Raw genomic sequence first — 15,763 nt, 5'->3', positions numbered from 1 at the left:
GGTCAGGTGACTTGCCCAGGGTCACCCAGCTAGGAAGTGTCTGAGGTCAGATCTGAATCCAGGATCGCCTGGCTCTTCACCCACTGAGCTGTCTCACTACCCTGAGAATTTATATCCTAATGGGGGACCCATTTTTATGAGGGAAGAAGACTTGGATTCAAGTTTCACCCATGACATATCCCTGTTTTGTGAGCCTTAGTAAATCATGTGACTCTCAAGGCCCCGGACAACTCTGTAATACTCTAAACTGCAGAACAGTTGCCATGCTGAGTTGGTAAAGGGAATTCTCTTACCTGGAAACTCCTTGCACTGATTAAAAAGCATAGGTCCAGACTTTCCCCCAATCCCCACCAAAAAGAAAAATGACTCAAATATGAAGGAGAAACTTAAGCTCATGAAATTCAATTCTTTGTGTTTGATTTGCCAAAAAGAAGTTTTAGCATAGTCCTTTTCTGTATGCTACTATGATCATTTTCCCAGGTGCTGTTAATGATATGGCTACCAATCCTGGCTATTATGCTGACTTGGTCGAGAGGTCCTTGGGGACTTATACTGTAGCAACTGACGAAATTGAACGGGACTTGCGTCGCTCCCTACCTGAGCACCCAGCCTTTCAGAGCGATACTGGCATATCTGCATTGAGGCGGGTACTCACTGCATACGCACACCGGAATCCAAGAATAGGCTATTGCCAGGTATGGCTGCAAAGAGAGCCCAACGCTGTTGAGATTTCAAGAGATAAAACCCTATTCAATCCAAGTCCATTAATTTGAAATTTGTGGATGGGAGCCAGGTATGAGTCAAGAGTGCATATCGGAAGACTGTATTAGAGGGGCCATATTTTTCCGGAGAGCTGAGTGTACTTAGCCTTCCATAGACAAAACATTTTCCCTCTTTGGTCCCCAGCCTCCTCTTTTATAAAATGAATTAGTCCTGGCTATTCATTAAAAGGGCTCTTCAAACTGACTCAGAGTGCACATAGAATCTACAAATGTATGGACCTTTCTATACTTTTTCTATTGGGCTATCGAATTGTTTTCCCACTCTACCCCCAGGGAGTTTTCATTTATAATTGCTATGCAAATGACTTCCAAATCTATCTGTGCAGTCCTTATCTCTTCCCTCAACTCCAGTCCCCTGGCAACATCTGCCTGCTGAGCATCTTTACCTGGGTGTACTGCCAGTACCTCAACCACAACCTGTTTAGAGGATTTGGACAGACAATTTACAGAAGAGGGAACACAAATGGATTGCATTTTTAAAGTGCAAAAATTATTTTCGTTTCTCTTCCCTTCCAGATGTACCAGTATCTGTTTTCTGTCTTTCAAATTTTTGTTTTCAGATGATTGAAACACTAATTGTTTAAGAAAAAAACTCAAGAAAATGCCAAGCCTCACTAATCATCTCCCCGTTTTTCAGAATTTCTTGTGTATCGTTTCTTTCTGCTTGTATTATATTAGTTAAACAACTGAGATTTATCGGATGGGCCAAATTGATTAAACTGGGTGCTGGTGGGGTTGTGGAAAAACAGGTATACTCATTCATTGCTAAAGGAATTGCAAACTAATCAAAATCTTTTTGGGAAGCAATCTAGTGGTGAGATGTCAAAGATACCCAACCATCTGATAGCCCCACTCCCTGACCTAGTAATTACACAGTTGGGAATATAACCTGAGAATGTTGTCAAGAAAAGAAAAAAAGAATTTAGCTGTTCAGAGGTAACAACAGGGTATACAACTGCAAAAAACTGGAAGTAACTAACCTAAATGTCTAACAGTAGGAAATGGCTAAATAAATTGTGATATGTTGGTGTAACAGAATTGAAGAATACCAATTAAAATGGAGAAATAGAAGGACTCTAAAGAGATCCGAAAAGCCCTTTGTGAAATAATGGCAAGCAGAACTAGAAGAGCAAAATATTACTACATAAAAGGGAAAAAAACAGCATAATAAATAGACTTTATTAATAATTTTATCATTACTTATTATGATTAACTATTATAAACACATTATTATATTAAATTTTATTTGGTCATATTTTATAAATATATTACATTATATAAGATTATATTTCATCAATATATTATAAAATAATATGATGATTTTTATAAAATATGCACATTTTATAATAAATATATTATATCATGAATATTGCATTCTGTTGTAAACTATATTATAATAAATATTGCATATCATAAAACATTACATAATATATAATACATAAGTATATTCTCTCATAAATATTGTCATATTATACAAGTATCTATATAATATATCCTAAATTTTAAATATGTTATAAAATTTAATCATATTAATTATTAATAAAAGAGACTTAGAGGAAATCACTGAGAAGTTATGACATTTTATGCCTGGAAATTTAGTTCTTAAAATGTAAATAGTTGCAAAGCAAGTTGAGTTGTTTCTATTCCTATTTAACATTAAACGTATACTCACTCAGTCTTAGAAAGAAAAGCTTCTTTGGGTGGAAAAGATATCTGCTATTTCAATCAAACCTATTTTTGTATGTATTTTCTAAATTTTAGGCAATGAACATTTTGACATCAGTATTGCTTCTCTATGCAAAGGAAGAAGCAGCTTTTTGGCTTCTGGTTGCCGTGTGTGAACGGATGCTTCCTGATTATTTTAATCACCGGATTATCGGTAAAACATGTTTAGAGTGAATGCCTGCCTTTCCCGAAATAATAAATTCAGACCAAATTCCCAGGGAAATAAAACTGCAGGATGAAAAATAAAATCAAACAGCTTAAAAATATCCCACGAACTAGACTTTTCAAGAGAGAGGCTTTTGGGTTTTATTTGATCTTTTCTTTCATCTTTTGCCTTAATTTTCAAAAATGATAACCTGATCTGTTTCTTAACAAAATGGAAGTCCTGAGCCCATTCCCCGTAAGCTTCTAATGTGGTATCAACATGGTATTTCCAGAGCTGTTGGGAGTTTTTTGGAGGGGGTAGGGGAGTGCTTATAACCAGTAAGCTCAAAGACCCATATTTATGTAGAACCATATAGATATCTGTTAGTGCCTTTTGAAAATGGTCGTTGTTTGTCCAAGACAGTCCCAAAGGACTCATCATAAAAAATGCTCTCCAACTCCAGAGAAAGAACCAATGGAGTCTGAATGCAGATCGAAGCCAGCCATCCTTATTTTCTTTGGGGTTTTTTAATATGTCTTCTTCCACGACATGAGGAATATGGAAATTTGTTTTTTATGATGGAACAGGTAGAATCAATATCAAATTCCTTACCCTCTCCGGGAGGGGCAAGAAGGGAGAGAATTTTAAATTCAAAATGTTCGAAAATTTGAATGCCAAAAATTGTTTTTACATGTAATTGGGAAAAAATGAAACATTATCGAAGAAAAAGAACAAGAACAAAGTAGCATCGTTCAGTAGTCCCTTTTACCAAAAGATGGCCAGCCTATAATAGTCAAACACAAAAAAGATCTGTTTCTTTGCTTCAGTTATTCATGGATGGTCCACCTTTATTATGTGCCCCTGGACGGGTGACACTGTCCTTATTGGCTCTTGTTCTATCTTACTGAACCTTGGCCTCAAGAAGCTTAAAATTAGTCTAAGAGGGAAAGACAAGCTAGCCGCATATCTAGTACCAGTTGAGGTTTCACTGTGGGGAGTGGGGCCAATAACCCCTTTGCATCTCGTACGGGGAGCACTCAGGCTGAACTCTTTTGCCTCCTCCACAGGTGCCTTGGTGGATCAGGCAGTCTTTGAGGAACTGATCAGAGACCACCTTCCTCAGCTGATGGGCCACATGACCGACATGACCTTCTTTTCCTCAGTCTCCCTCTCCTGGTTCCTCACTCTCTTTATCAGTGTGCTTCCTATTGAAAGTGCAGTAAATGTTGTGGACTGTTTCTTCTACGATGGCATAAAGGCCATATTGCAGCTGGGATTGGCAGTGCTTGACTATAATATGGAACAGCTATTGGCATGTAAAGATGACGCTGAAGCAGTCACAGTGTTAAACAGGTACAACTGATAGAAACACGAAATTGCTATGGGAAGCTTCGAAACCATCTAGTCCAGCCCTCCTAACTTAAACGACTAATAATAAGAATTAGTCTTTCTGTGGCACTTAAAGCATTTTACAAATAGTATCTTCTTTGATCCTCACAACAGTCCTGAGAGGTAGTTGCTATTGTTATCCCCATTTTACAAGTGAAGAAACTGAGGCAAGAGAGATGATGAAAGTAGATTACCAAGGGTCACACAAGCTAAAAAGTATCCAAGGCTGAATTTGAACTCGGGGCTTCCTGACTCCAGAGGTCCAACACTAACCACTTCACTTGTCTCCAGAGCCGCTGGGATTGTCTTAAGTAATGTATTTGTGCCACACTTACTGTAATATACTCTCCACTTTCCTGGATGCTGCTGGGATATAAGGAGAAGACACAGATCCTCTTCTCTGAGAGCTTGTAGGAAAGTAGAAGAAATTGTTACAGCTAGGTGGTGCTGCAGTAGATGGAGTGCCCAGCCTGGAGATATGTTTTCCTGAATCCTCTGGCCTCAGAGACTTACTAGCTGAGTGACCCTGGGCAAGTCCCTTCACCCTGTTTGCCTAAGTTTCCTCCTCCATCAAATGAACTGGAGAAAGGGTAAATCATTATAGTATCTTTGCCAAGAAAACCCCACTCGGGGTCATGAAGAGTTGGACATGACTAAAATGATTCAACAATAACAAATAACAGTAATTGCTACTTTTAAATCCCTTCATCCCCTGTCCCCCCTCACTCTCACCTTTCCAGGCCTATAGCTTACTCTTCTTCACCGTTCTCTGGAGTCCACTGACCCTGGCCTCCTTACTATTCTTTCTATAAGACCCTCCATCTCTAGACTCCAGATGTTTTCGGTGATGATCTCCCATGCCTAGAACTCTCTCCCTCCAGGTCCCTGCCTCCTGACTTTTTCTAGTTTCCTTCAAGTCTCCCACCTTCTGTAAGAAGCCCTTCTGGGGCCTCCTTAATCATCATGCCTTCGCTCTAAGATTGTCTTCTGCTTGTGCTGAAAATAGCTTATTTGCCATAGTTGTTTGCATGTTGTCTCCCCCATTAGACTAGGAGCTCCCTGAAGGCAGGGACTTTCTTTTTTGTCTTTCTTCATATTCCCAGCTCTTAGCCCAGTGCCTGACCTCTAGGGCAGACTTAGTATAAATGCATGTTGACTTGAAATGAGGCCTCCAGACTAGAAGCAGAATGCAGATTCAGAGAAGAGGAGGAATAGTATGGGTTCAAGTGACCAAGAAAAGTATCTTGGAGGAACTTGGCCTTAAACTGGGTTTTGAAGGATGAGGAGTACATATTGAAGCACCCCAAACAAGAGATACAGCAAAGGAAAAGACACATAGGCAGGAATGAGCATCCATTCTCCATGAAGGTCAACTGCCACTGTGGCAAAGCTACTGTCCAGAAGAGGGCAATAACTGGTTACCATTAGCTCCAGTCTAATCATTGTAGTCCTATGAACTTTTACACTGCTCTTCCTTTTGATCAGGTTCTTTGACAATGTCACTAACAAGGACAGCCCATTGCCTTCAACTGTTCAACAGGGCTCAAGTGCAAGTGATGCCAAAAGTCATTGTACTAAGGTGGATATTACAGATTTGATCAGAGAAGCAAATGAGGTGAGTTCTTGAATGGTGACTGCCTTTACACAGCATATTGATGACAGGCTCTATCTACCCTTTTATAACGGACTGGTACCTGGCATCGATGGTGGCTAGTCCAAGTGACAGGTAAAGAAAATCATACAGCTGTCAATAATATTTCAAACCCAACTTCATGTTTAAAAACGATCCCTATGGACTGTGACCAGACCATGAAGCCCCTCTGTCTGACTTTCCCTTTATTTAAAGTGAACTTATTTGTCTTTTTTGCAGTCAATTAAGGTAATGCATTTATACCATATTACGTTACTGTAAAAGAAGGTAATAAATTACATATTTCTTCTAAGAGACTCCATGCATTTCATGAATATTTTTACACTTAATTTCAGATGAGTAATAAGCAGAATTCTCATCAGTAGTTATCTAGAGCAGAGCTGGAACTAGAAATGTGCTCCCACATAGTCCCAAGAGCATGCTTTCTACATGCCTCTCACCCTGCCCCCCAAATCTTACCATCACCTCCCTGATAGGTCTGTTCCCTTGCTTGAGTCAGGATTCTTTCCCCTTACCCATACTACAATCTATGACTTTCTCTTTAGGTGTGGCCTCCCATGGAATGCACTAGACTAAGGGGTATCCCTTACCCTTGCCCATAGTGCCCTGCCGCACACCCCAGGTGCCAGAATTCCTAGTTGGCCCCTGCTGTGGAGGGAAAACTGGAACCTGGGGAAGTTGAAACCCACACAGGCCTTGGGCCAAGAATTCAAAGCCACGAACTCGCTAATTGAGTCCTTTAGAAAAGAGAGCCCATAGAAGTGCTGCTATTTTTCTTATAGAAATATGGGGACATTCGCTATGAGGATGTGTATAGCATGCGCCAGAGAAGCCGGTTGTGCGTAATCCAGGTGCTTGAAGAAACCACAAAGCAGAATGTGGTAAGTGGGTGGAGGAAATGAAGCCACACAATGGCCTCTTTCTCTCTGGACATCTTTTGAAGACAGTCATTCTATGGGAGGCAAAATGAAAAAGACACGAAGAGTTGCCCAGAGCCTCGCTGGGGCCCAAGTGACTTTCTTAATAAACTCTTTTAGACGAATTGAACTATTTAGCCCCTTCTGGCTGGAGGGCTGGTTATTAGCGAGCCCTTTTGTGTGATCTGGACAGCACAGCTGGATCTCAGGAATGCTATAATGTAAGCATTCAAGGATGGCATTTGTATAGTGAGCCTTCCTCTTTCAGCAAGCCCCTGACTCAGACAGTAGGCGGTAATGCTGGCGGAAAAGTACCATTGTCTCTGAACAATACCATTGTCTCTGCCACCAGCAGAAGGCTGAAGCTGCCTCAGTGGGCTAAGCCAATCAGATGTCCAGTCCAGCATCAATAGGGTGAGGGGGTGGCAGAAGAGGACCAGCGAGCCTAGCTAGAAGTAAACTGTGACAGGTTAGAAACAGAGCAAGTCAAAGGTCCTGTGCTGATCAGAAGTGGAACCGGGCCCTTAAGTACCCACCGCCCAACCAACCACAAGATTATGCTATATATTCTAATATGTTTTAGATATAAATGATAACTCAAAAACCAGTTAATACAAAACGTGCCTTCTAAAAAAATCCTAAATGCTTTGAAATTACAATGACCAAGATTGGCTCCACAGAAGAGGGCCGAGAAGCGAGGCACTGCATTGCATGGAACATCAAACTTTTTCCAGGATGCTGGTTAGTTTTGCTGCGAATGGCTTCTTTCCTCTCTTTTACTCTTACAAGAGATGGCTCTCTAGGAGGAGGTGGGGGAGAGAAACATTGGCAACATAGGATATAGGCGACGTAAAGGCAAAAGAGAGTAATAAAATATTTTCTTTAAAAAAGTGTTCATTGGTGCATCCAGGTGGCTCATTGGTTAGAGTCAGAGTTCCAATCTGGCCTCAGATGCTGCTTAGCTGTATGACCCTGAGCAAGTCACTTAACCCCAGTTGCCTAGCCCTTCTGCTCTTCTCTCTTGGAGTTGATACTAGGTATATCAATTCTAAGCTAGCTTTGGGTTTAAAAAAATCATTAGTTTACAAAGAAAGAAACACTAAGTGTTCTTGGTGGTACAGCTGTTACTACTGATGCTTTAAAGTAATTAAAATGCTCTCCGTCCATTATTTCCTTGGGACCTCCAAACAACCCTTGAGATGTCAGTGCTGCAGATAGTGTTATATCTGCTTTTTTACCGATGAGAAAACGGAAGCTCAGAGAGGTCAACTTGCCCAAGACAGAATTTGAACCCTGATGTTCCTAACTCCCAGTTGGGGTCTCTGTTCACTCAACCTTATGGCAAAGTATTTCTAAATGCACCCTTTATTCTTCATTTAATCATTTATAATCACAAAGAAGTATTCTGAAGATGGGGTCGGCTTGTAATATTGCAAGACTTATTCACTTCAAGACAGGAGTCCCTAGAGATGTTGGGCCACATTTCCACAAGGTCCCAGGCTCAACATGCAGATAAATAATTCAGGGCCTCCATTAGCTTTCTGCCCCCTTGTTGATGTTCCATCATGGGCCTAGCTTTCCTGAAGTACGACGCAATTATGCCATTTCTAAACTGTTTCCTGGAAGGTTCTGTTTTCCAGCCCAGATCTCCTATGGCCTTGGACATGTCTGATGGCAGATTTCCTCGATGGCTTTTAAAATGGCCACATTTGTAAGAGAGAAGTATATGTTGCCTAAGTTGGCTCCTGAGCTGTCGGCCTCCTTGGTCACTAATTTCCCTCACTCTCTTTAAAGCTCCGGGTTGTATCGCAGGATGTGAAAATGGGCCTTCGGGAATTAGAAGAGCTTTATGACATCTTTAAGGTAATGTTAAAATACTGCTCTCTTGGGCGAATCTTATCAGTGTCACAAGCTGCCTCTGTTTTAATGAAATATTCTTGCACTCTGCTCTTTTTAATCGGGTCACGTTCATGCGTGATGTTTTTAGCTCTGATGCCTTTCATTGTCTCAACAGAGGGAGCACTTTTTGGCTTGTTATTGGAATCCGAGCAGCACTGCCCTGAGGCATCACGACCCCAGCTTGCCGTACCTGGAGCAGTATCAAATTGACTGCCAGCAGTTCCGAATACTGTATCATCTGTTGAGCCCCTGGGCATACTCTGCAAACCGGGACTGCTTAGCACTATGGACATTCAGACTGCTGGATGAAAACTCCGACTGCCTTATCAACTTCAAAGAATTCTCCTGTGCACTTGGTAGGAGAGCAGCAGAGAAGATTCTGCATTTTTTAAGGAAAAAACGAAAGGAATCCAAGACTTGCATTACATGCTAAGTCCAATGGGGATAACAACAACCGTAGTAGTCATAGCTAGCATGTCGGCACTCCCTTAAGTTTGGCAGTGCTTTACAAATATTTTCTCCCGTGATGTGGACACTTTAGGCCATACTCCTGTCTCTTGACCATTTTCTGGATTCCTATAGCCGCATTCAGAGGTCAGAGAGTCACGGGGCTGGAAGGGTCATTGGTGGCCATCTAGAGTTGGAAGGTGGTCACATAAGAAGTCCAACCTTGCCCAAAGCATCAATCCCTTCTACTACATCTCCACAAGTGGTTTGGTTACATAGCCACTACTTGAAGAGTTCATAGTGGACAACTCACTTTCTCTTGGGGCAACCCATTCTATTGTGAGGGTATTCAGTTATCAAGAAGTTCTTCTTTAAAGGTAGCTGGGTAGCTCAGTGGATTGAGAGCCAGTCCTAGAGACAGGAGGTCCTAGGTTCAAATCTGGCTTCAGACACTTCCCAGCTGTGTGACCCTGGGCAAGTCACTTGACCCCCATTGCCTAGCCCTTACCACTTTCTTCCTTGGAACCAATACACAGTATTGATTCCAAGATGGAAGGTGAGGGTTTTAATTTTTAAAAAAAGAAGTTCTTCTTTATATTGAGTTGCCATCTGCCTCCCTCTCTCTAGGGCCAAGCAAATGTCTAATCCCTCTTCTATAGGGCAACCTTTTAATTACTTAAAGATAGCTCTAACTTCCCTTCTGGGTCTCCTTTTTCCCTGTTAAACCTCCCTACTTCCAGTAGGTGATCTTTATATGACATAGAAATCAGGTTCTTCCCCAGCCTGGTTGCCCTCCTCTGGACATTCTCCTTCCTTGACTGTAGCACCCAGAACTGAAGACCTTTGGGCCAGCTCTGCCCTGCTCTCTCTCAGTGCTGCCCAAGAACAGATCAGCTGCTGCCTCACACTGCTTACTCACATGAAGCTTGCCGGCCACTATGGCCCCCAGATCTTTTTCAGACCAACTTCTATTTACCTAGACCTACCTCACCACATGTGTTCTTGGAACGTTGATGTTTTAGAAGCAAGCTTAGTATTACATTTATTTCTATGGAATTTCATCATTCTCTCTTTTATGACACTACCAGCTTGATGGATATGAAGTGAAAGCTCTGAGTTGGGTTTGTTTGTTATTTCACTTGTTTTTAGTGATTTTGAGCTTTTTTTTCATATGGTGGTTGATCATTTGAATTTTTCCTTCTGAAAACTGCCTATCCTACAACCCTTCATCTAATGGCTTGTGTTTATATACATACATATATGGAATATATATTGCACGTATATATTATATATATATATGGGGTGCACTTATATATGTGTGTGTTCCCTAAACATCTTTTGAAACAAAGATTCCCCCCAACCCCTCAGTTTACAATCTTTCTCTTTATTAAAGCTGCCATCCACTAAAACCCTGAGGCCTTTTAGTGCACATATATTTTACTTCTTTTGCTCAGCGAAGATGCATGTTCTCACTCCCCGACAACTCTATCCCCCCCATCAAGAACATAAAAACAAAACCCATCACACACACAGTTGATCAAAATGGATTTTTATGTTTTCCGTGGCCAGAAAGATTTTGTCTTTCTCTGCACTCTTGAGTCCTTGATTTCTCAGTTAGAAGTAAGTGACACATTTCTGCTTCAGCCCTTTGGAATTGTGGTTGGTCATCACGCTGATAAGAAAGAATTCGATGTTCCCTCTCATTTATAGACCTCAGCTTGTACGCTTGTGAGAGGAAGAGCCTCTTGCCATATTCCCATAGTGACGTGGGCTGCTGCAGTTCAGTGACTTTCTCAGAAATTGCATAGATGAGACAAGTGGCGAGGGCGGCAGAAAGTGGTTGCACAGGCAACCAGCTAGCCTCCCGCTGTGCTGGCGTCCTGCTGCACTGCCCTGCTGTGGTAGCTCTCTTGCCAAGGAGCAGACGGGCTCCTTGAGGGTAATTCTCCTTTCGAAGGAGGTGCAAGTCCTAGGGAGGGAAGCCGTGGACATCTAAGGAGGGCTCTTTCCTTCTAGAAGGAGATAAGAAGTCACTTAGCTTTGATGAGTTATGGCTACTGCCTAATATTTGAACCTTAATTAACCTGGGCTCCCAGCATTGGTGAATTGTTCCCTGGAGGCATACGCCATTGAAATTAATGTCTCTGGCCTTTTCAGTCACCCCCCCCCTTTTTTTTTTCATTTGACAGATATCCTGTATAATGGAAGTTTTACCGAGAAGCTTAAGCTGCTTTTTAAGCTGCATATTCCACCAGGTGAGACTTGGGTAGTGTCAGGTGCTGTCGAAGGAGAATCGATCGACCAATCGATTGCTTTTACACTTTGGGCAATAGCAGGGACTCCCCAGTGGAAATGATCTCCACTGATGCCAGTTAGCCACTCACGTGTGTTAGAGAGTTGCCTATGGGCACTGAGATTGAAGTGCAAAGATCTGGAGCTGGAAAGAACAGGGAAGCAAAACTGAGGCCAGAAGAAGTTCAGTCACTTGCCCAAAGGTAAAGGCAGATGGATTAAGAGCTGAAAGGGACCTCCAAGACATCTCTTTGGTCTAATTAATGATCCTCATTTTATAAATGAATCCTAGGTGAGGCCAAGTGAATTGCCTGAGGTCAGACAGCTAATATGTCAGGTGTAGAACTTGAACTGAGGTCTTCCTGTCTCTAAGACTAGCCTTTTATCTACTAGGCCACATTGTCTCCTTTTTTTTAAACCCTCACCTTCTGTCTTAGATTCAATACTATGTATCCGTTCCAAGACAGAAGAGTGGTAAGGGCTAGGCAATGGGGGTTAAATGGCACAGCTAGAAAGGGTCTGAAGTCAGATTGGAACCCAGGACCTCCCATCTCCAGGCCTGGAGCTTTATCCACTGAGCCACCCAGCTGGCTCCTGTATATACGTTATCACAATGGATCTTCACAACCGCATTGGGAAGGGAGTTGCTATTATTATCCCCCTTTTACAGATGAGCAAACTGGGGCTCAGAGAAGTCAAATGACTACTCCAGAGTCACCGAAACAATAAACTGTGGAGGCACGATATGAATTGTCAGATCTAGTGCCTTTTCTACTGTGCCCAGCCCAAATCATTTCAAAACCAAACCCAAACCTTTTGGTCAGACCATTGAAGTACATTGAAATTCTCCTGGAACAGAAAACGTTATGCATTTGGCACGCTGACCAGTGTTGTGTGAGACAGTCAGCAGCACCATGTTACGTGCTCTTTGAAAACACCTGAACAAATCCCAAAGAAAAAAGCCCCCTGCACTCCGTGGCGTTCCAGCAATCGGCGGCCACGGGCTTTCATGGGAGCACTGGCAGATTGTGCTACCTAGCAACTCGCACCTCCTGACAACCCACTTCAGAGGAGCTTTGACCTGTATAATTAGTTTTCTCAGCTATAGCATCGGTTGTGCAGTTATCCTTCCCAATCTTTTCTTTTTAATAAAAAGACCCGCTGTGTAAACATGCAGCCTGAATACCCTCGTTCAGCAGTCATTGTCATTTTCTGAGGCTTGCGTTACTCAACTTTATTTCATAAGACTCATAGATGGAGAGCTGGGAGGGGATGGCCCTAGAGGCCATTGAGTTGAACCTGATTCATTTTATAGATAAGGAAAAACTGGGACCCATCGAAGGCAAGGGACTCACCCAAGGTCAACCCTAGGATCCTAGGTCAGGGCTGGAAAGGGGCCTTCTAGTCCAAGCCCCTCATTTCACAGAGAAGGAAACTGAGCCCAGAGAAGGAAAGGGACTTATCCAAGGTCACCCAGCTATATAAATATCAGAGACAGAATTTGGGCCCAGATCTTCTAACTCTGTGCCTGCTAATAATGCTTTTCTTTTTCAACATTAAGCCAGAGTTGTGTTGTTTAGTTTAGTTATTGAAGAGAGTCTCTGTGAATGACTAGTCTAAGGTAATACTCTCAGAGACCTCCATGGAAACACTGCATTTGGCATGTACTTCATGGGCACTTGCAAAGACAGTAGCCGCCTTGTTTTGGGACTCCGTGGGACTGAGTATAACCTGGTTCCTTCCAACACTTGGCCATTTGCACAGCACCTCTTGGTATCTTCTTTCCCTTCCCCTTGAGTGGATGGCTTCTGCCACTACTTTGGCAGAGACAAGCAGTGGTGCTGGTGACATTGGGCACGTGATCTAATCATCTCTGGGCTTCAGTGTCTTCACATGTAAAGAGGGAGGCTGGGCCAGATGACCTCCCAAGGTCCCTCCTAGCTCTAGATAAAGGATTTTGTGAATAAACATGAGCAGATCATTTCCCAGCTCTGGACCCCAGATTTCACCTGTGTGAAAGACGGGGATTAAACTACACCCTAGGAGGACCTTTTCACTTCCCTCTGTGATTTCTCCTCCCTGAGCCTCAGTTTCCTCCCCTGGGGAAGAAGGGAGCTGGACCAGCTGATCTGAGAGGTCCTTCCTTCTAGCTTTCAGTCTAGGAGCCTTTATTTCCCCAGAGGTGAGGCCCACTAGCTGTCTCATACCACACTCCTGGCTTGTTTCACCGGGAATACTGTATGATTTGGGGTTGTCTCTTTTCAGCTTTTACCGAAGTGGAGTCTTTGAGCCCTTCCAAAGGAGACGAGCTTTCTGAGGATGAACTCCTCCGCTTCAGCCAGTTCCACGGTAAATGGGCATCACCAAATTTAGACCTGCTAGTGGCAGTTGATAAGGCATGGAAGCCTTCTCTCTTCCAGTGTGCTACCAGACATCTTCCACTTCATACACAGCTCCTGGTGCCCAGCATGGTGCTAGGCACCTGGGCACTTACTAAATCTTGGACTGATTTGTTGAAATGCAGGGTTTTGTCCAATAAATTGACTTAGTGGATAGAAAGCCAGTCCCAGAGATAGGAGGTCCTGGGTTCAAATGTGACCTCGGATACTTCCTAGATATGTGGCCCTGGACAAGTCCCTTGACTTCCATTGCCTAACTCTTACTTCTCTTGTGCCTTAGAACCAATACACAATATTGATTCTAAGACAGAAGGTAAGGGTTTAAAAATGATTTTTTAAAAGTACCCATTGCATTTCTTACCTTTAGTATACTATAACTGGTACATGGGATGGTTGCGGGTCAGTTAGTCAATAAACATGTATTAAGTGCCTTCTGTGTACCAGGCACAGTGCTAGGGACTGGGAACACAATGACAAGTGAAAGACAACCCCTGCCCTCAAGGAGCTCACCATCTGGACTTTGTCTGGTCATTGGGAATCTGAGTTCTCATTGTATCATAGAAACGGCAGCTTGGTGGAGTAGATATGGGAGCTGGCCTTGGAGCCTGGAAGACCTGGGTTCTATTCCATATTTGGCCACATGTTGGCCCTGGGACTCTGGGAAAGTCACCTCCGCTCTCAGCTCCCCAGGAAACTCTCTAAGAGCAGGTGCCCATCTGTGTTGACAGTGAATTTCCTTCCTGGAAGCTCCCTACAGCAATGAGATCATGAGTCTGGTCCAAAAAAAATGCTAAATGAGTCTGGACCGGATATATAGTAGTCCCAGGAGTCCCCTTCAAGTCTGGGCTTTGTGGTTTGCTTCTTAATGAACCCCTTGATAGGAGCTTTTTGCCTTCTCCTTTGATTTATTCTCCCAAAAGGCAGGAGCCCAGTGAGATGGGGCACTAAGGTCAGCCAGCCATTATTTGGGTTTTCTCTCATAATGGCAGGCCATTTGGGGCCCAAAATGGACCCCAAATGGAAAAAATGAGCCATGCTGATTGCTTGGCAGATGACAAAGCTGGGGGTTTGCCGTCCAAAGGGATTTGGTTTAGTGAAAGATGTCATATGTTCTCTTCCTGTAGTTTCCTTATCTGCACACGGACAGGAAGTAGGATCAGCAAAAGACAGCCCTGAGAAAGGTAAAGAACAAACCATGAGCCTCTGGTGCTGTGCTCAAAAGGCGCAGCAACAGCAACCACCACCACCTCTTCTGATGGTTCCAGTATTAGTCAATGGAAGGACTTAATCAACTGGTAGAGACTCATCCACTGCATTATCTCCTCCCGGTACAGTGGAAAAAATCCCTTCGGCAGGTGTCCTGAAATCGAGGTTTGGGGGCAACAAAGTACTTCCATTTTGTAGGCCTCCATTTTCTCAACCATAGAATGAGGGCATTGGACTAGCTGGCCTCTCTGGGCTCGTATACCTCTCAATCTAGGATCCAGAAATCCTCCCTAGTGGACCTCCTCAACAAGCTGGAGGTCATCCTCTTGTGGACGTGCAAGGAAAAAGCCACAATGTCATAGAGAAACAGGCCATGTATGTGTTAGGTGGTCTGTAAATCTGAGGACTTCTTGTAGACGTTTTGCTTTAGCTTTACTGCTTTACAAAGTATTAGAGTTCCATGGCAGGAGCAAAATATCTGGTGGTCAGCAGACTCACATTATTTTAAAATGAAAATTCTGGGTGTGCTTTTGGCCAAATAACGACAAAGTCGTGAGGGCTATTTAAGAATTACAAATTTCTGAAATGCATCTTGGGCTTCTTACTGATTTGCCTAAAAAGATTCTGAATATTTAGTATTAAATTCATGCCAGTGATAGCCTGATCGATCTCTTTTAAAAACAAATGCATTGGAGAAGCAGCTGGGTGAGTCAGTGGATTGAGAGCCAGGCCTAGAAACAGGATGTGTCCTAGGTTCAAATCTGGCCCTGGTTACTTCCTAGCTGTGGGACCCTGGGCAAGTCACTTCACCCCCATTGCCCAGCCCTTACTGCTTTTCTGCCTTAGAACCAACACATGGTATTGATTCTAAGACAGAAGGAAAGGTTTTTTAAAAAACAAATGCATTGTGG

At 42.9% G+C, this 15,763-nt stretch overlaps 1 protein-coding gene across 1 annotated transcript in view; it reads left to right on the top strand.

Annotated features, from left to right (window-relative positions):
* TBC1D8B (TBC1 domain family member 8B) overlaps positions 1-15,763 on the top strand; it is a 112,975-nt gene that overhangs the window by 86,118 nt on the left and 11,094 nt on the right. The window contains exons 10-19 of the mRNA XM_007507027.3: positions 481-695; positions 2,544-2,661; positions 3,720-4,005; positions 5,527-5,656; positions 6,475-6,573; positions 8,404-8,472; positions 8,624-8,864; positions 11,145-11,210; positions 13,513-13,596; positions 14,771-14,827. Coding sequence (XP_007507089.2) covers positions 481-695; positions 2,544-2,661; positions 3,720-4,005; positions 5,527-5,656; positions 6,475-6,573; positions 8,404-8,472; positions 8,624-8,864; positions 11,145-11,210; positions 13,513-13,596; positions 14,771-14,827 — 1,365 coding nt within the window. The remainder of the gene's footprint in view (positions 1-480; positions 696-2,543; positions 2,662-3,719; positions 4,006-5,526; positions 5,657-6,474; positions 6,574-8,403; positions 8,473-8,623; positions 8,865-11,144; positions 11,211-13,512; positions 13,597-14,770; positions 14,828-15,763) is intronic.

This window comes from Monodelphis domestica, chromosome X (genome assembly GCF_027887165.1).
Source record: "Monodelphis domestica isolate mMonDom1 chromosome X, mMonDom1.pri, whole genome shotgun sequence".
NCBI lineage: Eukaryota > Metazoa > Chordata > Mammalia > Didelphimorphia > Didelphidae > Monodelphis > Monodelphis domestica.
Note: the sequence above shows the minus strand (reverse complement) of the source record. Positions and strands in the feature narration are given on the sequence as shown.